This window comes from Phyllopteryx taeniolatus, chromosome 20 (assembly GCF_024500385.1).
Source record: "Phyllopteryx taeniolatus isolate TA_2022b chromosome 20, UOR_Ptae_1.2, whole genome shotgun sequence".
NCBI classification, from domain to species: domain Eukaryota; kingdom Metazoa; phylum Chordata; class Actinopteri; order Syngnathiformes; family Syngnathidae; genus Phyllopteryx; species Phyllopteryx taeniolatus.
This window is the reverse complement of record NC_084521.1, coordinates 12665927-12687390: the sequence shown is the minus strand read 5'-3', so window position 1 is coordinate 12687390 and position 21464 is coordinate 12665927. Positions and strand designations below refer to the sequence as shown.

Here is a 21464-nt window from a genome sequence, read left to right as displayed (position 1 = left end):
ATTCTTGTATATAAATAAAATCATCAGCCATCGTACAGACAAATTCAATTTTGCAAGCGGTCACCGCAAATAGAAGTTTTTATTCAAGGCAATCAATTGGAGAAGCAAAGATAAAGCTGTGCGCTCTTGGGTTGGATATGAAATATTATTGTGTAACATTGAAGTCGATCTTCGTGGAGGAGGGAGTGGGGGGGGGGGGGGGGCGGGATCTTTGCGGTGACGTGGCGTGTGATTGGCCGGGTGGCTCTCTCCAGCGGGGGCATCTCTCACCCCCTCCCTCCCCCGGTGGCCAGTGGGCGAGAGGGGGGAGACCAGCCACACTCAGCGGACAAGCCGGTGCGCGGATCCGGTAAATGACGCCCACCTTTCATACCTTTACACTTCCGATGCCTATTTAAAAAAAATAATAATAATAATAATAATAATAATAAAAAATCTTCTCAGCGCACGGAGGTGGGAGGCTCACCCCAGTCGTCATCGTCATCACCACTGTTTTCTCCCCCTCCAGTCATCGTCTCCCATCGGTCCTGGACGCCCCTGCCTCGGTCGTGCCGATTCCCCCCCAGCTTTGCATCTGAATGACGGGCGGAAGGTTCGACTTCGACGACGGCGGCACTTACTGCGGGGGTTGGGAGGATGGCAAAGCCCACGGCCACGGCATCTGCACCGGACCCAAGGGCCAGGGCGAGTACGCGGGCTCTTGGTCGCACGGCTTCGAGATAGTCGGCGTGTACACCTGGCCCAGCGGGAACACCTACAAGGGCTACTGGTCGCAGGGCAAGCGGCACGGGCTCGGCGTGGAGAATAAAGGCAAGTGGATCTACCGCGGGGAGTGGAGCCACGGTTTCAAGGGGCGATACGGCGTCCGGCAGAGCCACAACACGCCTGCGAGATACGACGGCACCTGGAGCAACGGGCTCCAGGACGGATATGGCGTTGAAACCTACGGCGATGGAGGTGAGGCAACGTGTTTGCGTAAACGAGCGCGCGCAGTGAATCGGGGGTTGGGGGCGATTGCGCATTGCACTTGAACGCACCATTTGACATGGGAGGAGAGGAATCGATCAAACATCGATCGATTCGTTTTCGATAGGGCTTGGCTCCTCTTCATTAGGGTCACAGGTGAGCTGGAGCTTATCCCCGCTGACTTTTGACTGGTCGCCAGTCAATCACCGGGCACATATTGACAAACAACCATCCATTCAACGCCTATGGACAATTTAAGTCTTCAATTAACCTGTTTTTTGGATTGTGGGAGGGAAAACAGGGAAAACATGCCAACTCTGCACGGGGAGATCGGAGCTGAGATTCGAACCCAAAGCCTCAGAATTGTGAGGTAGAAGGACTAACTGCTGGGTATTATGAACCTTTGGGTTCAATGTTTTGGGGATTCCGCTGAGGTTGCGATTTTGCTTTGAGATGAGCACTGGTGGCGTAGTGGTACATGCGTTGCTGTTCAAGCAGATGGCCCAGTGCCTAGCTACTGGCGGTCACAAGCCCAGCTCCAAAAAAATGGTTTTGTTGCGTCAGGAAGGGTATCCGGTGTAAAAGCTGTACCGAGCAAATGGCAAAAGCCGCAAGGTGCGACAGCAATATAATGAAATGCTCTCGCGGGCCATATTTGGCCCATGGGCCGTAGGTTCCTTTGCTTTGTGCAGACTTTTGCGACGTCACCTTTTAATCAACAAACTGATCGAGTCAAAACAATTCTATGAGGGAAAAGTTTATGGAAGGCCCTATTTCTGCAAGGTTTACAAATGCATATTTGGACACGTTTGGTGTGGAACAAGTTGATTCAATAACCCCAAATGGGGTCTGACTATCGCAAGCAGTGTGAGCATTTATTCCATATCCTCCATCTGCTGCTTCAGTTTCAATTACCAGTCTGCTCTTTGTCCTTATTAGTAAGACAATGCAGGATGAATATTATACTCCTGCAGGCCTCCTCTCTGAACCAGGAAGTAGCCTGTTAACTCACAAACAGATGGATAAACAAACACCACTCGGGCCCTCCATGACAGTTTATTGTTATTTACATTCTCCTCCCGTTATGAATCGTTTCAGTACGGTCAGTACGGTCTGTTTGGAGTCTCGCTTCAACATGTGCAAGGAATCCAAACTAAGCTTTCCAGGAACACAACACTGTATACAAGTTGCTGTTGCAGTCATTTCTGGTTATAAAACAACTGGCACGTGTATTTGTGAGCAACTGCAATCTAAAGCCATATGCGGTGGAATGATGCCACCCATATGACGGCGATAGTGCCATGGCCGGGCGGAGCTTGGGGAAGTCAGCTGATCTGAGAGGATATAGAAAACATCTGGCCGTCTAACCCTGCAGCATCCTGATCACTTGATCTGCAGGGTCACCCAATTGAACTGCAGCACAGCGCCAGCCTTTTAATCTCACACTGTTTATCCATCTAAAGACCAGTCTGTACCAACAGATCGTTTTCCTCTCTGAAAGTGAACATTGTGGATTATTGCATTGTCTTTGTCAGCAACCGCTAGATCAGCAAGATTGTTTTTATTATTAAGGATCAGGTTGGTAATATGATGCCGCAGAGGAGCCACTAGTAGCCCATTGGGCTCAGCAACACCAAACGTGCTTAATGAAGCATTCCTCTCATTGTGTGACTCATAGCCTTTCCCTGTGGTCGGAGACAACCCGGTGGTGGTGAACGTGCCTACTGTCAGTGGGGGAGTTACCGGCTGCCTGAAAATAGGCTCAGAGCTCAGTGATTCACGTCCCGAGTGATCCTCAGTATCTTCATCAAACGACTTTGTTTGAGGTGGATGCTCAAGGAAACATGCCAGTTGGTCTTCCCATATGTGACAACTCTATCCGAAATAACTGTGTACAATCGCTGGCCACAACATTCGGTACATTTGCATAGTTTAATGAAGTCCAAAATGTAAAATACAATAAAAATAAAATACTCTTGTATAGAATACAGTTGATTTTTTTTATAGGTGTACCTATTGATGTGGCTGTGTTCATGTATGATATGAATAATATCAATCACTGTTGATGTTTTCAAAGTGACTAATGTATTTCCTCAAACAGTGTCCAGAACCAATGTGCCCCAATTACATTATCCAATCTGCATGCACCAATCTGCAGTTAGTAAATAAACACCACTGCCACTATTGGTGGAAATCCAAAATAATGAGAACTATCATCATGTTGTATGTAATGTTGCAAAATTTGTGCACCCTTACACAATGTCTGTACCACTTCCTCAGGCACCTATCAAGGCCAGTGGATGGGTGGTATGCGCCATGGTTACGGCGTTCGCCAGAGCGTTCCTTATGGGATGGCGACTGTTATCCGCTCGCCGCTTCGTACATCCATGGCTTCCCTGCGCTCTGAGCAGAGCAACGGCACCGCGCTTCACGACCTCTCCTCCCCCGCAGACACGCCCATGGGCAACCGTGGCGGCTTCGTGCTAAACTTCCACTCGGACAGCGAGGTGGTGACGGGCAAGAAGAAGGGCCTCTTCCGTCGGGGTTCCCTCTTCGGGAGCCTGCGGCAGTTGCGTAAGTCTGACTCCCGGACCTCCATCTCCAGCAAGCGCAGCTCGGCACGCAGCGACGCCACCATGAGCCGCATCAGCTCCAGCGACGCCAACTCCACCATATCCATCGGCGACGGCGAGCTGCAAGACGAGGATCTTCTCTTGGAGGACCACGTGGACGCCACCACCACCGAGGCCTACATGGGCGAATGGAAGAACGACAAGCGCAACGGATTTGGCGTTTCAGAGCGATCCAACGGGATGAAGTACGAGGGAGAGTGGCTGAACAACAAGCGCCATGGTTACGGCTGCACAGTTTTCCCAGATGGCACCAAAGAAGAAGGAAAGTACAAAAATAACGTGCTGGTGCGTGGTATAAGGAAGCAGCTGATTCCTCTAAAGAACCCCAAAACCAAAGAGAAGGTAGATCGGGCAGTGGAGGGGGCGCAGAGGGCAGCAGCTATCGCCAGGAGCAAAGTGGAAATAGCCGCTTCCAGGTAGAGTGTTCTTCATTACTTTTTTTTTTTTTTTTTTTTTTTTTTTTTTATTAGCCAACAACCTAAGAGTCTTGAAAGCTGTTATGTCGGTCTGGTCAAAGTCTGTCAACACTTTTGACCTTCATCCATCAACGGCTTTTGTGTCGCCACACCGATCATCTCTGCAAAAAGTTCTGTTTCTATTCTCTCCCCATATCTTTCATTCCCAGTGTGTGCTGTGTGTGACCTGTCTGGTCGTATCCACAACTGTGCCAGTGGCGTCTCGTGTGCCCGATAACAAGAGCTGCACCCCCTGCCAAGTGTTGCTCTGATGTGGCATATGTGCTTTAACAGGTGGACGAGACGTGACCTTTTCATTTAAAAAAGCCTCACCCCCACTGGGTCACAGTTTAATGTACACACACAGCATCACTTTGACATCAACTGCTGTCACCATATTGATTTGTTAGGTTGGGGACTTAATGTGTACAAGATGTGGAAAAGTGAGAGGTATTGTTTCAGTTCTTTGATTGGTTTGTTTGTATCCATAATTGATTTCCTTTGTGGAACAATGGCACATATGCCGAGGAAGAACAGATTCAATTTTGTTATGTATCAAATATTTTGTTTCCTCCTTTTGTCACAGTGGAACTGTCCCGCCCAGCCCCAGAATTCAAAAGAATTGTATTATCCTATCCTAACAAATGGACAGGCAAACAAATGGAAATTTGGAGCGCCAAGATTGTTTTTTTTTTTAATGCAAATGACAAATGAAATGAGAGTTGGCATCCAAAGGATCAACTCCAAAAGTGTGTTTTGTCTTTTTTGTTGATGCCACCACAGACCATAGAACTGGAAATGGAAGCTATTGCAACAGAGGCTGCTCAGTACAAATACAGCAATATAATACAGTGGGTACAGAAAGTATTCAGACCCCCTTAAAGTTTTCACTCTTTTTTTTTTTTATATTGCAGCCATTTGCTAAAATCATATAAGTTAGTTTTTTTTCACATTAATGTACACACAGGACCCCACATTGACAGAAAAAACAATCTAATTGTTGAAATGTTTGCAGATTTATTAAAAAAGAAAAACTGAAATTTCACACAACCATTAGTATTCAGACCCTTTGCTCAGCATTTAGTTGAAGCACCCTTTTGAGCTAATACAGCCATGAGTCTTTTTGGGAATGATGCAACAAGTTTTTCACACCTGGATTTAGGCATCCTCTGCCATTCCTTCTTGCAGATCCTCTCCAGTTCTGTTAGGTTGGATTGTGAACGTTGGTGGGCAGCCATTTTCAGGTTTCTCCAGAGATGCTCAATTGGGTTTAAGTCAGGGCTCTGGCTGGGGCATTCAAAAACAATCACAGAGTTGTTCTGAAGCCACTCCTTCGGTATTTTAGCTGTGTGCTTTGGGTCATTGTCTTGTTGGAAGGTGAACCTTCAGCCCAGTCTGAGGTTCTGAGCACTCTGGAGAAGGTTTTCGTCCAGGATATCCCTGAACTTGGCCGCATTCATCTTTCTTTTGATTGCAACCAGTCGTCGTGTCCCTGCAGCTGAAAAACTCCCCAACAGCATGATGCTGCCACCGCCGTGCTTCACTGTTGGGACTGTATTGGAGAGGTGATGAGCAGTGCAGCGCTTAGAATTAAGGCCAACAATTTCTATCATGGTCTCATCAGACCAGAGAATCTTATTTCTCACCATCTTGGAGTCCTTCAGGGTTTTTTTTTGTTTTTGTTTTTTTTAGCAAACTCCATGCGGGCTTTCATGTGTCTTGCACTGAGGAGAGGCTTCCGTCGGGCCACTCTGCCATAAAGCCCCGACCGGTGGAGGGCTGCAGTGATGGTTGACTTTCTAGAACTTTCTCCCATTTCCCGACTGCATTTCTGGAGCTCAGCCACAGTGATCTTTGGGTTCTTCTTTACTTCTCTCATCAAGGCTCTTCTCCCCCGATTGCTCAGTTTGGCTGGACGGCCAGCTCAAGGAAGGGTTCTGATCGTCCCAAACGTGTTCCATTTAAGGATTATGCAGGCCACTGTGCTCTTCGGAACCATAAGTGCAGCAGAATTGTTTTTGTAACGTTGCCAGATCTGTGCCTTGCCACAATTCTGTCTCTGAGCTCTTCCTTTGACCTCATGATTCTCATTTGCTCTGACATGCACTGTGAGCTGTAAGGTATTATATAGACAGGTGTGTGGCTTACCTAATCAAGTCCAATCAGTATAATCAAACACAGCTGGACTCCAATGAAGGTGTAGAACCATCTCAAGGATGATCCGAAGAAATGGACAGCACCCAAGTGAAATATATGAGTGTCACAGCAAAGGGTCTGAATACTTCTGCTTGTGTGATATTTCAGTTTTTCTTTTTGAATAAATCAGCAAAAATTTCAACAATTACGTTTTTTACGTGCACATTAATGAGGGAAAAAAATAACTTAAATGACTTTAACAAATGGCTGCAATATAACAAAGAGTGAAAAATTTAAGGGGGTCTGAAAACTTTCCGTACCCACTGTACATTAAATTTCACTTGAAGTGGCCTTAAAGGAGTTTTCATAATTTCTGTTATAGAACAAATAACTATTTGTTTACAGTTGTGTTATACTTATATTCTTATACTTATCATGTTTGAAATTTAAACAAAAAAAAAAAACCTTACACACACTTTTAAAGCTCCACAGTGCTTTAGGCTCGGCCATTCTTTGGGAATATAATTCCATTTAGGCGAGTTCAGGGAGACATTATTCTGCAGATTTCAGGGATATAAAATGAGGCTTACATAATGTGGAGTTCACATGCTTAATACCAAACCTTCCGCATACTGTTTCCCAAACAGTGAGGACTTTTGGTATGTTGTGTTGAGTACAACCATCAGAATAGACAAAAACAAATGCTGTGCATTAGAATAACAATGTAAATCAGAAGCGGACACATGACCTGATGCATGGCGCCAACATGGCAGCAGTAGCAAGCCTTGGATCTGATACTAAGTGTTAATGGCAGCTAGCAAGTAGTGTGAGTGAGTGATCAAATTACTGTGCATGTTGCAAAGCTCAATTCAAGCTTTTGTTGTTGTTGTTTTTTTTTTTTTTTTTCCGCTCATTTGAGGGAGCTTGCGATAAAAAAAAATAAAAAAATAGAAAGGCAGCCAGTGACAGACTGCGATGCCGTAAGCAGGTTATGTAAGACTCATTATACGCTGCATGGCAGAGGATGCACCCATATTGATCCGTTTTTGGTCATGTGACCATGTGACCGTGGAGCTGGACCAGCACATCCACAGGGATTTTGGGTGGGGGGTATGGGAATGCAGCTCGACCTCTTATTGATTGCCCTCTTAGAAAATATCTCGGATGTAACATTTGCTCAGCACGTCTGCCTCTCAGCAGGCGGTTCTGGGTTTGAATCTTGGTTCTGGACTTTCTGTGTGGGGTTTGCATGTTCTCCCTGTGCTTGCGTGGTTTTTTCCCCCCACATTCCAAAAGCATGCAGGTTAGGGTCATTGAAGACTCTAAATTGACCATAGGGGTGAATGTGAGTGTAAAGTTTTGTTCAGGGTGCACTTCTCCTCTCACTTTGTCAGGATAAGCTGCAACTCACTCCCTTGTGACGCTGAATGCAATAAGCAGTAAAAAAAAAAAAAAAAAAAAAACGATGGGTGGATGGAAAGGAGGGTGTGCACAGGGGACCACTCCCACCCCTCCCTTGGGGGCAAAGTGAATGGCAGCTTGTGATAAGAGCGTTTAGTTTTATCGACTCCTGTGAACTTTTTCTACATGGGCATTTGAGGGGCATTTTCATATTTTCTCAGATAAATTAAAAAGTATATGCATTGCTCACTATCTGTTGATTATCGTCGAGCTTGCTGTTGTGCACAATTTCACTGACTGGTCAGGGTATGAGCGGTCCACCACTCCACATCGCCATGAAACAGGATGTGCGTCCATTTCATTGCACTGTTTGCTCTGCAGCCTCTGGTAAAAGGTTAACTAGCAGCTCGATTCTCCAGAGCATGAGCGATAGTTATATAAAGTTTATTTTGACCACCAAGTGGTCGACCAAATGTTAGATTGTTGAAAAGCATTTCGTAGCAATATGTTTTTACTGCTAAGGAGGTTGTTGTGACTTTTTCGGTAGATTTCGATAAAATGATATCATCCATCCATCCAGCCATCCGTTTTCCATACGGCTTATCCTCACTAGGGTCACAGGCGTGCTGGAGCCTATCCCCGCTATCTTCGGGCGAGAGGCGGGGTACACCCTGAACTGGTCGCCAGCCAATAGCAGGCCACATATAAACAAACAACCATTTTCACTCACTTTCACACCTACGGGCAATTTAGAGTCTTCAATTAACCTATGATTTGGGATGTGGAAGGACACCGGAGTAACCGGAGAAAAAACATACAGGCATGGGGAGAACATGCAAACTCCACACAGGCGAGGCCGGATTCGAACCCGGGTCCTCAGAACTGAGAGAGAGATGTGCTAATTATATTATTTTACACGCACATATTATATTTTGTACTTTACACACAACTAACGGAAGGTAACATGAGACTACAACAATGAATTTATTCAAAGAACTTAAAATGTAATTGTTACAACTACATATATAACACATATAATAGTAATTTAAAAGAGAGAATTGAATCACATATTAAAGATGGCAATTTGTGTCTCCGTTGCATACTGTACATTGCTCGGGTTCAACTTACTAATTTAGAACCTGCATTTTTTTTTGCAATTAAAGAACAGGAGTAATCATTAAAAAATGCTAAATGAAATATATACTGTAGATATAAAATGTAAAACGTTACATATTAAGTTCAACACTAGGAAATAAACCTGCTATAAAAACAGGGGAATCACAGTGGGTAAAGAGGAGACTCTGGAAATGTGAACTTAATAATTTACATACAACTATAAAAAGCAAAACATTAAATAAACAATGAATGTGTTTATACAACAGGTAAATTAGTTAAAATTATATTATAGTTTTGTTTTCCATCTTTCCAGTGGACTGGAATGTGTGAACTATTGGAGACAAACGTGCTGGTCAAATAACCGTGTCAGTCTGTTTTCAATCTTACATAGACACACACGCACACACACACACACACACAACCTTGCAGCGTGTGTCAGCACAGTGTGTACTGACTAAATAAGGCAAGGCATCAGTTGACTTATCAGCACAAGCCAGGAATATATACAGCACTGATAATAGCAGGCCGCCCGCTCTCTCACTGTCGTCTCTCCCAAATGTGATGTGTGCGTTAAGTATGTGTGCATGTTTCAACAAACATTTTGGAGATTGAATATAAAACAATGTGGCTCTTCTTTGTCGTCACCTCTATATTTAACCACGCAAACTTCCTTTCCAAATAAGAGCGCAGCATCAATTAAGTATACCAGTGCCAACTCTTGTGCATTTTTATGGGGTAGCTTCACACACATCGTACAAGCTCAGGTCTAACATATTAATCTAGAACCTTGTGTTCTTTATGAAGTGACAAAATGTACAGTGGCTGGGATACACAACGTATTCTGGTTTGCCAGTGGTCTGAATCAGGACCATCTAGTATATTTACCACAGTGATAATATGTACCACACTCCTTCTCATGTTAATGGTAATGTGATGCTGTGCTGGACTGCAGCATTTATTTCTGGTGGTATTAAACACACATATAATGTGCAGATGTAAGTAGTCGTTCCAGAACCTGAAACCTATTTACATTTTATTTTTCCTCCCACATCCCAAAAACTAAATTGCCCTTAAATGTGAATGTGAGTGCGTATGGTTGTTTGTTTATATGTGCTGGGACCGACTCCGACACGCCCTCGACACTCGTGAGGATAAGCGGTATGGGAAATGAATGGATGAACAAATGCTAATGTAAATAGTTTGTAGGAAATAGGAAAAGACCAGAGATACTGACCGCCATATTTTTTGCCTTTTCTCTCTCCATTAAGTATCTGTCAGGCATCTCTGAATGGTGAGTTGTTTTACTTTGTTTTAGTATACAGTAGTTAACTGTTATAAAAAAAAATAAAAAATCACCTGTACACCTAGTAAAGTTTTATGACCGTCACAGTTTGAAATTGTTTTATTTATTTTTTTTTCAAATTAGAATACAATTGTTCCCCTGGATATTCGTAATTTGCTACTCACAGATTCAACTACCGGTATTTTTAATTTATTTTTATTTTTTTTTAATTTTTTACTCTCTTCCGTTATTAACTGAAAACTCAGTAATTTGCTCTTTTTCTGCTCAGGCCAAAGCCTTTGCAATATAAAAGTGTTGATTTGGCGCCATCTTGTGGCATCTTGGTTGCAAAGCACCATGTCGAGTAAGGGGAGGAGCTTCATTGAGTCAGGCCGTAGCCCTGTCTAATAGAAAATAGTGCTTTTCTGCCATCTTGTGGCATCCACAGGTAATTGTAAACCTTTTTTTTTTTGGTGGGGGGGGGGGGGGGGGGGGTGTAAATTACACAAAGATTTTTGCTATTTGCGGCAGGGCTCAGTCCAGTTCCTAACACTGTAACCTGGACGTAAGATCAGATAGTAGTAGGGTCAAGGTTTGGTATCTGACTATTTTCTATACCTTTCATTCTGCTCAGTCTCAGGGCAGGGAATGAAGCCTATCCCTGCGGACTTAAACCTCTTTCATATTAGCCATCTAAGACAGCATTTTCATGTATTTTTCCTCAGCTGGCTGTGCTGTGTGTAAAGGACCAATGTGAAATGGGGGCCTAAAGTCGACCTGGGAATTTGCTGGCTTCAGTTGTAGTATCAGAAGGATAATAGAGGTGGAAGTAGGGCTGCAACTATTTAATAATCGATGAATCAGATTTTTTTTTTAAATGAAAAATTCTATCCCTTTATTCAAAAACAGGAGATGATGTCAAATTGACAGTGCAGAAAATGCACAAACATGAATTGATTAAGTTTCAGTTACTGGTTTGGACCATAAAATCTGTCAAAAAATCAGCAAATATGTTGATCATTGTTTTTCAGATTGAAAGCAGATGTTTGCAAATGTCTTATTTTGGTTCAACACAAAGATAATCAGTCTGCTCACATGGGTGAGTACAGAAATCGGAATCAGATTTATATTAATATTTAATGTTGAGAGGCTGATACCAGAGCATTTGGACAATTTTAAGTTAAACAAGGTCTCGAAACAGTTACTCAATTATTAAAATAGTTTTCGATCAATCTGATTATCTATTAACACTTGAGAGTCAGGGTTCTATTTTTATGACTAGTGCAAATCCAGCACTTAAATATGCGAGGAGGTGGGATAGGCCCGGTTTTGATCATTTTGTGGACCAGTGTACCCCCAGCGCAATTAAAAGTGGGACGTCTGCGCTGGTTTGGGCGTCGTCACAGCCGGCTTAAATCCTGTCCAACTGAGGCTGCTTCTTTCATTCCCTTTAAAAGCGCCGCAATAGCCTTGCACGGAAACGTCTATATATGCGATAGAGGACGCAACGATCCATGCGTAAGTGGAGCTTTGAACGTTAGCGAGTACCCTTATTAAATACATAATGATCTGGTGAAAAGCGCCGGCGACTTAAATATGTCCGTGGACCTCAAGTACAGTGTACATCTCCTCCAACGACAGTTCGATACCCCGTCTAAAAGTGGCTTTAGGACAGGTGGGCAAAGTATGGTCAGCGGGCCATATGCAGCCCACTGCATTCTTTAATCCACCCCACTGAACATTTACATAATCAAAGTTGGTTTTGCTTTCTTACCCCTAAAACTGGTTAGTTAAAATGTATTTATCAAAAATGTTGTATTTATGTATTTCATTAAATAATTGGCTAATTTATTCATTGCACATAATACAATCCCAGCTATTATTTTATATTAAAATATATTCCTACATGCACAGTACATATAACTGGTTTTAAATATATTTAATGAAATAATTGCTTAAATAATTAAAATTGAATAATCTAAAAAGAATAAGAATTCATGACAGTATTTTAATATTAAAATAAACTATTTCCCCCCCCCCCTTTTTTTAACCGCCACCACTCGAAAACCCATTTGTTCAACTTTTCTTTGTGAATGGGGTCCTTGCCACCATTGCTAACCAGCGACAATCTGCGAGATGTGTTGCAACAGAATCTTCGACACCAGATTTACTGACGTTCAGTCACAGTATTATAAAAGCTTCATTTCATGAAGACTCTGAGGCTAGGCCGAAAGTGGCAGTGATGGGATAAGGTTTCACCATCATGCCATTACACTGAGTGGAGTGGCTGTGGCTGGTGAATGTTCATAAAATAGTTCTCAGGGAATACGGGTATGACTCAACCAGCTGAGCGGGGGATAGTGAGAGGGGGAGTCATGTGGACTCCGAGAGCGTTATAAACTGTTGTATAATATTCCCTTGAAATTGCCCACTTGGCTCTTTCTTCTAAATTTTTTACCACCTTTGATTCACTGCTTCCCTCATCTCTTCTCTGCCAAGCATAAGGCAGGAAGTTATGTTTATCAGCTTGGCTCAAAATCTGTGTCAATTTTGGGGGAGGGGGGGCGCCAACCAGAGTGCTAGGGCGGCAATGACCCCACCGCCCCAGGACTGCGACTGTCTAAAGAGAAATGCATTAAAAGTTTCATGCAAATGTTATGTCAATTTTGAGGTGTGGAAGGTTTAACGAAACAGGCGATTGGCATGTCGTTAATGTAGAAACTAAGCATTAATTTGTTTCGATGTTAACAATGCAGTACGAGGACACCTCTACTCAAATGTTAGTATCATCATTCCCTAATGATCTTTTTCTTACTGTTTTTGCATTTCAAAGAAAAAACTCCTTTCGGTAAATGCTGCCTCAAGCATCCATGAAGTAATTGTTTTTGTTTGTTTGTTTTGTCTTTTTTTTTTGCACCTGCTCACATGTTTCTGTTTCTGTGTTACCTCTGGATTTGAACGCGGCCTGTTGATTCCGTTCAGCCGCTCTGATTGGCTGGCTCGGACGCTATCGCTCCAGATGTTGCTGGATTGGATTATGGAGTCATCACTTCTCTTGCTGCTTCACAGTATTGCTTTTCCACATCCCTCCGTGAAACATGCGGCCCCTCTTGTAATCACGCACACGCAGATTGTGCTCAGCAAATATTGTGTGTCCGTGTGGGTGCCCATGTGCATGCACTGACCATGATTAAAATGTTCCTTAAACTGAAGTGGTTGCCTGGCAATGTGACCTTTATTCTTCCAAGCAAGGTATCTTAACAAGGTGCACACAGTGGAGTGCCACTTTCTCAAATATAGAGAATCAATGCTTGTGTGTGTGTTTGTGTCTTGCAAAGGCAATGTACAACAGTAGCCTTACAGTAGTCTGTTGCGTGGGTTTTGTTCATTTGCAAATTCATTAATACACACCAGATGCCTGGTTGTCCTGCTTCCTCAAGTGCTGGTGCTGCTGGTTGCCATGGATATTCCATCACTGTTGTCATCATTGTTGTTCGCCAATCGCCGTTTGTAGATTTGGTTTGTGAGTAGCAGAGTTACTTTGTATAAAATGCTGCTCCTCTCCAAGCAGACACACTTTGAAAATGAACAAAATATTCGTTTTAATAACTCAAAAACAAAACACTGTGAGAGACATCGAAGTGTTTGCATGTTTGTGACTTCATTTGACAGCAGCTTTAAGTAGTTGAACTAAAAGCCATTGTTTTGGTCAAAACATCTCTTGGGGAATAATAATTTAAAATAATAAGGTTAGGGGAAAATAACGATATACAGTATTTGAAGAGAATGCTATGCCTCTAAACTGATATCATTTCATTAACACACTTCTCATTCTTAGCATTTAAGGAATTGTTTTGGGGTTTTTTTAACCCAGTGATCATCAATTTGCGCTGACCAGCCATAACAACATGACAGCTTGGGCACATAGACAAACATACATTCACAAAAAAATAACAATATGGTCATTATTGAGGTTGTAGTTTGCAGTGGTAGAGAACTGTACCACATTATCAGAGCCATGTCTAACATTTCAGTTACCTCAACTAGTTACTGTACACAAGAGAGTAAAAATTATTCGGAAGAGCTCTCGGTATAATGCAGTACACTTTTACACCACGGCAAACCTTAACTACAATAATGAACGTAGTGTAATGTTAAATTAATATCACTGACAATGTCTATCAAAACTGAAAATTATTATCTTTGTCAGGGGAGAATATTTCATACAACTCTTGTATTGGATTTCATTCCATTTATTTTTTTTAACCTCTTTACGCTCCAGTCACCCATTAGCTGCATCAGCTGTGCTCATTTTTCACCAGCCGTGTTGACACAAAGAGCCATGTGAATCTGTGCTGCTGCCCCTCCCTTCCCTCCCCACGCGAAAAGCATAGGGATCATCCCAGCCGGGAGATACGGTGTCACCGTCACAACAACACCCACCGAGATCAGGTGCATGTTTGCGAGCCTCAAACATGTGCCAGAGCACCACGCAAATACATGCTCAATAGGCTTGATTGAGAGCATCGTCATGTGCAGACATCTTTAATGAGTGGACAGATCACCATCAGCAATCAGCTGTCAAATCTGGTAGTTGTGTAATTTTTTTTGGTATTGGGTACAAATGCTTAGGCTAAGTAGTAAACGTGTGAATTTGTTACCGGTATCGAGTCGTATTTTGTACAAAGAAAAAAAGTTGAGTGTAAAAAAAAAACAACTTACTTTTTTGACAATTGAACGGCGTCAGAGGAGTACCACAGCGGTGACGTTCACACCCAATCAAACTTGGATAACTCCCCTATCAAATGACCACTGATTCAGTCCATTACGATGCTTTTAAACTTAATAAATGTGTAATGATTTTGACGTATTCTTTTTGAATCACCCTTGTATTTCTCTCAAAATGCATTATATGCTTTCTTCATGTGCTCTACTTATTGGTCGAGCAAGTAGTCAAGGTTAATAAAGTTTCAAAAAGATATACTCAACTGTCAGATTCGTCAAGAATAAATTACATTGTCGCACATGTTAAGGAATGAGCTCAAATGTATTTTATTCCAACGTTATGAGCAACAGTGTAAAGTATTTTTGTCCCTATAGTGCATATAATGTGTATATATATAGTGCGGTACTGTATGTCAACAGTTTCTCAGCTCTTTTCACAGTTCTTCACTACACCAGAGCTTCTCATGTGGTGTCTGTCCCTGAAATTTGACCTCACTCTCTACAGTAGTCTTTTATTTATTCTTATTATATGTTTTGTTATTTGAGGCGATGAAAGAGTAATGAAAGTTAATGAAAGATTTTCAAGTGCTGATTTTTACCGCGGTCCTGGTCAAGACTCATCAGCTTATTATACACTGGACCGGTCAGCATTCCACTTATCATCCTGTACAGAGGAAAAAAATTAGATGAGAAGGGGATGGGGTGCATGGGGTCAGCACATGTGTGAGAGGGAGCATCTTCACATAGACCACAGCCCAGTTGATGAGTGATGGACTGAAGTTTAATGACATGCACACTCATTGGGGCCACTTAAATATTGATGGGGGAATGCTCTGAGCAAGGACTGAAATGTAAGCGTAGAGTAAATTTAGAAATGCTCAGTGTGCGTGTGTGGGAGTGTGCTTACGTGCCTCGTGCGTGTGTGCCTAACACTGAAATGCTGCACCTTAAATTTGCTTGGAACCAACACCAGTGTGCAACCAGAGGGTGCGGGGTGCCTGCAGGACTCAAAAGGAGATGTACTGTAACAGGTGGTGCTGTATGTGTGGAAGGACACTGTCGTTTGAATTCAAATTGGGTAAAAAAATTAAAAAAACAAAAAAACAAAAAAAAGGTACAGGTCAATTTTTTTTTTGTCTTGAATGTGCTTGATGTTATGTCCATGGCACGTGAAATGGAATTTTCCATGTTTAGTCAACAAAGGGTACACGCGTTCCGGTTTTTAACTTCCTAGCCTAATTTTTAAATCTTGTATTTGTGCCTGACAACAGTGCAAGAGTCAGGTTGCTTCCGAAGTGGCTATCGTTCCGTTTTATGTCACAATCAGAGTCCGTGGATTGGCCAACCTCGCTTTTGTCCACACGCATAAAGATTTGTGATCGGAAATATTGAACGATTTTCAGATTTACAATTGTTAGGTCTTACCGTTTTCTGGGCAGGTCAGTAGGACAAATCACTCGAACACAATCTCCACACACCTCAGGATAATCGGTCAGGATCATCTTCCCGAGACGTCTGACAATCAGGCCTTTTCTGTCTTGGATCACCAAATTGTCATTATGTGTGTACCATGCTTAAATTGCTGTCAAATGGGCAATTTGGATCACATCAAGATGAAATTAGAATGGTGCAATTGCTATCATTATTATTACTATTGTTGCTGGTGGTATTATATTTTGTCATCATACAGTATACAATTATTTTGTATTATTATTCTAGTGTGTTCTCAATTCTCACCAAAATAAATGGAATGGAAGGAAAAGCAGTACAGAAAATGGATGGATGGATAAATGAAATGAAAATATAATTAAAGTCGATCAAACCTGTTGTTGTATGTAGAAATAGCAGGTAGCACACATTAAGTCTTTGGAAAAAATGAAATCAGTGGTAATGTAGTTATGTATCTGTGTTGCTATGCACCCAAATGGATGAACTTGTTGACATTCAAAAACGTCCATAGTCTGATACTGAGCATTGCCAAGAGTACAACTAACCAACGTCACCATCTCTACACTCCAAGCACTCGTGTTTTCTCACCTTCCTATTCACTCTTCTCCACTGTGACTCCCATCATTCTCTGCCTGTCACCTCCCACCCGCAGACATCCTGTCTACGAACAGTCTACGTCGCTTCCGGGACTTGCTAAAGTGCTCTACCTAAAAGGAACTGTTACAATCCTCTATGGATATAGCATGCTGTAGCATAGCACATTTATGCCTGCTCTTATTCAGGCGCACATTTCACACATTGCAGAAATAGACGTATGCATGTCCTTGTGCTTGCCTTTGTGGCAGATGCATGTCTATAGTCTACTTGTGATGCAGACGCTATGTCTTCATGTCTAGTTTGGACCGTAACATGGACACCTAATGAGATGTAACTTTTTTTTTTTTCACTTTATTTAGTCTATTTTGCATTTCCTGCAGAGCGGTGATTCAATTGTAAAATGTTAATGCATTAATTTAATGCCTCTCTCTCTCCAGAGGCACAGCAGCCCTTCATGGGTTGTCACTAGCGTTTGCCAGTTTTTTCATTGGCCTACGAGGCAGTTGTAACTGAACCCCACAAACTCTGCCTGGCAACAAATGGCCCAGCAAATGTGTGACATAACCTTACTTTCTGTTAATATTTGGTGCCGCACCTGCTAAGTGATTAAAAGTTTATTTCAGTTTCATAAGGAACAAAGAATTCGCTAACACTAAATGTCAGCAAGTCCTGTGAGACTTTCGATGCACAACTCAGTGAGCGTCTCAAGCAGAGGGAGAGAGACTGAACAACATCTTTAGGAAGTTTTATTTTCAAAACCAAAAAAAAAACCAAAGCAAAATTATTGTGTAGACTGGACATAAGGAACACATACATTGTCATTGTCTCATGTTACCCCAAGATTGGATGGGATCATTTAAGAGAAACAAGTGCAGGGTTCCCTCTAATTACGACAACCTCAATCAGTGAAATAGTGAGTTGTATTTTAACAACAAACAAAAAAAAGAGAAAAATGTAGTTGTTTCTATGCTGGTCTGCCAAAATATTGCTTTATGTGAAGCAAAAAAGGTTGGGGACCGCTGATCTAAAGGATTAACTCCACAAGTATGTTTTGCTTTTTGTTTTGTTTTTTTTGCTTGAGTCTTTGTTGATTCTACCATGGAGGAAGGCTCTGGTTTGTCTGGACAATATGAGCAATATAATTAATTGCATATCATTTCCAAAAATGAAATTAATTTTAGCAAGTAGATCCTAACATAAATAGCATGTAGCTGAAATCATTAATGCTAATGCAATTTTTGTTTCGTGTCTTCAAATGTCTTTAAATTGGGAATAGTTTTAATTTGTTAGTTGTTGTTTAACATTTCCTATACTGTTGATTAAGGTTTTAATTAATTCACTGCATGTTATTCCCTGGTGGAATGGTTTGAAAGTGAATCCACTTGGTTGTCAAGTCTTTGAACGGATTGGCTTTGACTCGTGATGTTACACTGTTTGTTGTCTAAGTGGTTGTTTCGCCACCAGTCTTTCATTTTAAAAATGCCAGTCGTTTCCCAGCATATAGCATTGCTTCACAGCAACAAATAAAGCACTGCATGTTGAAAGGGCTGGCTACTCAGACAGTGTTAAATTCTCTGTGAATGTATTTTTACATTTTCATCTGCAGCTGGTCAGTGGCCAGCTTCTCGAGAGACCATGCAGGCTGTCCATAAATACAGCCCCAGTGTGTCCTCTGGGTCAAGCACCGACTTATTTCTGGGGAGGAAACCGAACCGTTGGCATATGGCTCCTCATGCATTTTAATAAAGTGCTGCTCACAAACAGGACATCCCTCAGTCCGATAAGTCAGAAATAGTCTTCCGTCCATTAAGGTCACGCTGACCAAAAGATGGATAGAGTGTGGGAGCTGTGATGCCATCGTTTGAAGGAAATTAAATGGCATATGTCATATCTGTGTTGCTGTTTATCGTTAGGTAGTTAATTAATTATTCGTCCATCCATTTTCCTCCACTTATCTGTTCAGGGTCACGGTTGAGCTGGAGCTTAACCCAGTTTACAACCTGGACTGGTCACCACTCAATCGCAGGGTACCTACAGTGGAGATAAACCACCATTCAAATCCACATTCACAGCTTTGGACAATTAATAGTCTTCAGTGAGTCCAACATGTATGTTTTTGGAATGTGGGAGAAAACCGTAGTACCTGGAGTAAACCCACACATAAGCATGGAAAGAACATGCAAACTCTACACCAAGCTTTACACGATCAGGATTTATGGGGCCGATCAGCGAGTTTAAAAAAAAACGATAACCGATCACAAGATGGAGCGATGTGTCTATTTAAATGACTTGTTCATTTACTGTATATTCTTGTGTACTGTATACTGAGTATCTGAAAGTATTCATTCTCTAGTCCAGTGATTCCCAACCAGTGTGCCGTGGCACATTAGTCTGCCATGAGCAATCTTCAGGTGTGCTGTGGGAAATTATAAAATTTTACTTAACTGCTCAAAAAATTATTCATTTACAAGAAATAATGTATCTTTGTTCCTCTATTTATGCCACTGAGGCAAAGTGACAGATAGAACAAATACATGCTCTTCTATTAGATGGCAAGGAAGTATATACAGTAATTACTGTGTATCTACTTTTTGTGACATTTTTGTTGGTTGCTGTGCCTTGAGATTTTCCAATTGTAAAATATGTGCCTCTGCTCCATAAAGGTTGGAAATCACTGCAATAGTCAGGTCATGTATTCTAATCAGTCAGGTCAAACAAATAATGGGAGCTAATTTACTGTAGTTGAATTACTTTATTGTAATTAAATTACTTCACACACAGCGAAACTTTAGAGCATGATTCGACATCATCATCATGATGTTTACGTACAACCCTTAGTGCTAGCACTAGCTTGGTAGGCTACATACATTTTTTTGCCTACTGCGAGCCGTATCCTATTAAAAGTACGTAAACATGCGTCAAGCAAGCATTAAATGAACGTAATCTCCCGAGCACCGGTGACCACCACCACCCGTTTTTCCCCATTTTGTTCTTATAATACACGCGCCGCGATGTCGTCCCGATCAATGACGTCATTGATCGAATCGCCGAATTATGACATTAAAGCCGATCAGCCGATCAGCATAAAATGCTAATTATCGGCCGATACCGATCAGGCCAATCAGATCAGTGTAAAGTCTACTCTACACAGAAAGTTCAGAGCCAGAATGTTTGAATCTGAGGCCGACATCCTTTCCCCACTATGCAATTATTGTTATTAGTAGTAGTAGTAGTAGTAGTAGTATTACTATTTTTTGTGATTGTTTTTATTGGACAAGAGACGAAGCATGCTGAGAGGAAGATGGATGGGGAAGGTTAAAGCGGGCCAGCAGGCGCAGCTGTCCGTGCTTCCACTGATACATGTCTCCAGTGCATGATGACTTTCAAATCCACAGGCTTTCATTGACGCACTGCCTGATTAGGCCCCCTTTTGGAGGAATTCCAGTGACACACGTCCTGTGTTTTTGTACAGTTTTGTTAAGATGGTCACGTTACAATACATTTCGCTGCTAATACTAGGCTTGCACTGATCCCCAAAGATAATACTCTTTCTCTATTTTGGCAGTTTTGAGCATGGCCCTAGTACAGGAGACACAAGCCAGTTTTATGTGATGGTTTTAGCCTGAGGATTTGCTACCCCTCTTTACTGTTGGCATTAAGATAGATGTCTATTTTTTCCCTTCCATCAGTGCCCACAGCAGAACATTTAGGAATTTGTCACTTGCACAGTACACACTGCTGCACACTGGATTACGGTTGGAGCATCCACTCCATTTGGGAAACATTTGGCTTTGGATTTGAGATCCAAGCACAAGGGCTTGTGTTAGTATCCCAAAAAAGATATACCTCAAAGATGAGGTAGAATTAAATGGAGGAGCAACATTTTCTGCTGATTTACTGTTCCCTCAAAATAATAGAGCCATTATTGTCTAAACCTCTGGCAACAAAAGTGAGTACACCCCTAAATGAAAATGTCCAAATTGGGCCCAATTAGGGCATTTTCCATCCTTAGTGTCACAAGGTCTCAGTGCGAGCCACTTTTATAGAGGTTAAGCTTAAGAACAATAAAGATGTTTTTGTTTGTTTAGAAATAGTCTCTGAAAACACATGTACAATATATTATATTTTCAAACGCCATTTCAAATGAGTTTGACATACCACCAAAAGCATATTGCTAGCCATGACAACCGCTAGCCGAGAGGCTGAGTTGCACTGTTACGATATTTGTTCACAGAGTAAACTAGTGACTAGAACACAAGTGAATACAATTTACTGTCCTTTACCTAATCCAGTATGTTTCATGTGGTAACTAAGCCTCTGTACTGTACCGAAAAAAATCTGAATACGAATATATACATAATGTTTTTACGAGCTGTCCGCGACCCAGCCAAAATGAGTCTGCGATCCTCTTTTGGGACCCAACCCACCAGTTGAGAGTTAAACGTGTATTTGCTTGATAGTTGACTACAATGTTGTGTTTCCTTGTAGGACAGCCCATGCCAGGACTAAGAGCGAGGCGGCAGACCAGGCCGCCATCTCTGCAGTGCAAGATGCCGAAATCGCCAGAGCAGTTGCTAGGGAGCTTGCGCCAAACTTCTACCAACCAGGTAACCTTTAAAAGCCATGCGTCACATGGTCTTATTAGCTATTATTATTAGCTACCCAAGGAATAGTAGCAGCTTCTATATTCCTGGCGATTGTTGA

General features: G+C 42.0%; 1 protein-coding gene across 7 annotated transcripts in view; it reads left to right on the top strand.

The window, feature by feature from the left end:
• LOC133470116 (junctophilin-1-like) overlaps positions 1-21464 on the top strand; it is a 47970-nt gene that overhangs the window by 2785 nt on the left and 23721 nt on the right. For 4 of the 7 annotated variants that reach the window (XR_009785865.1, XR_009785864.1, XM_061758074.1 and 1 more), the window contains exons 1-4: positions 266-349; positions 445-957; positions 3247-4015; positions 21249-21367. Coding sequence is in view for 5 of the 7 variants with exons in the window: in XM_061758074.1 (XP_061614058.1) it covers positions 579-957; positions 3247-4015; positions 21249-21367 (1267 nt within the window). In the remaining 2 variants the exon portion in view is untranslated. Of the gene's footprint in view, positions 1-220; positions 350-444; positions 958-3246; positions 4016-4224; positions 4771-21248; positions 21368-21464 lie in introns of those variants that run through there. The other 3 variants (XM_061758072.1, XM_061758075.1, XM_061758073.1) reach the window with 3 other exon arrangements.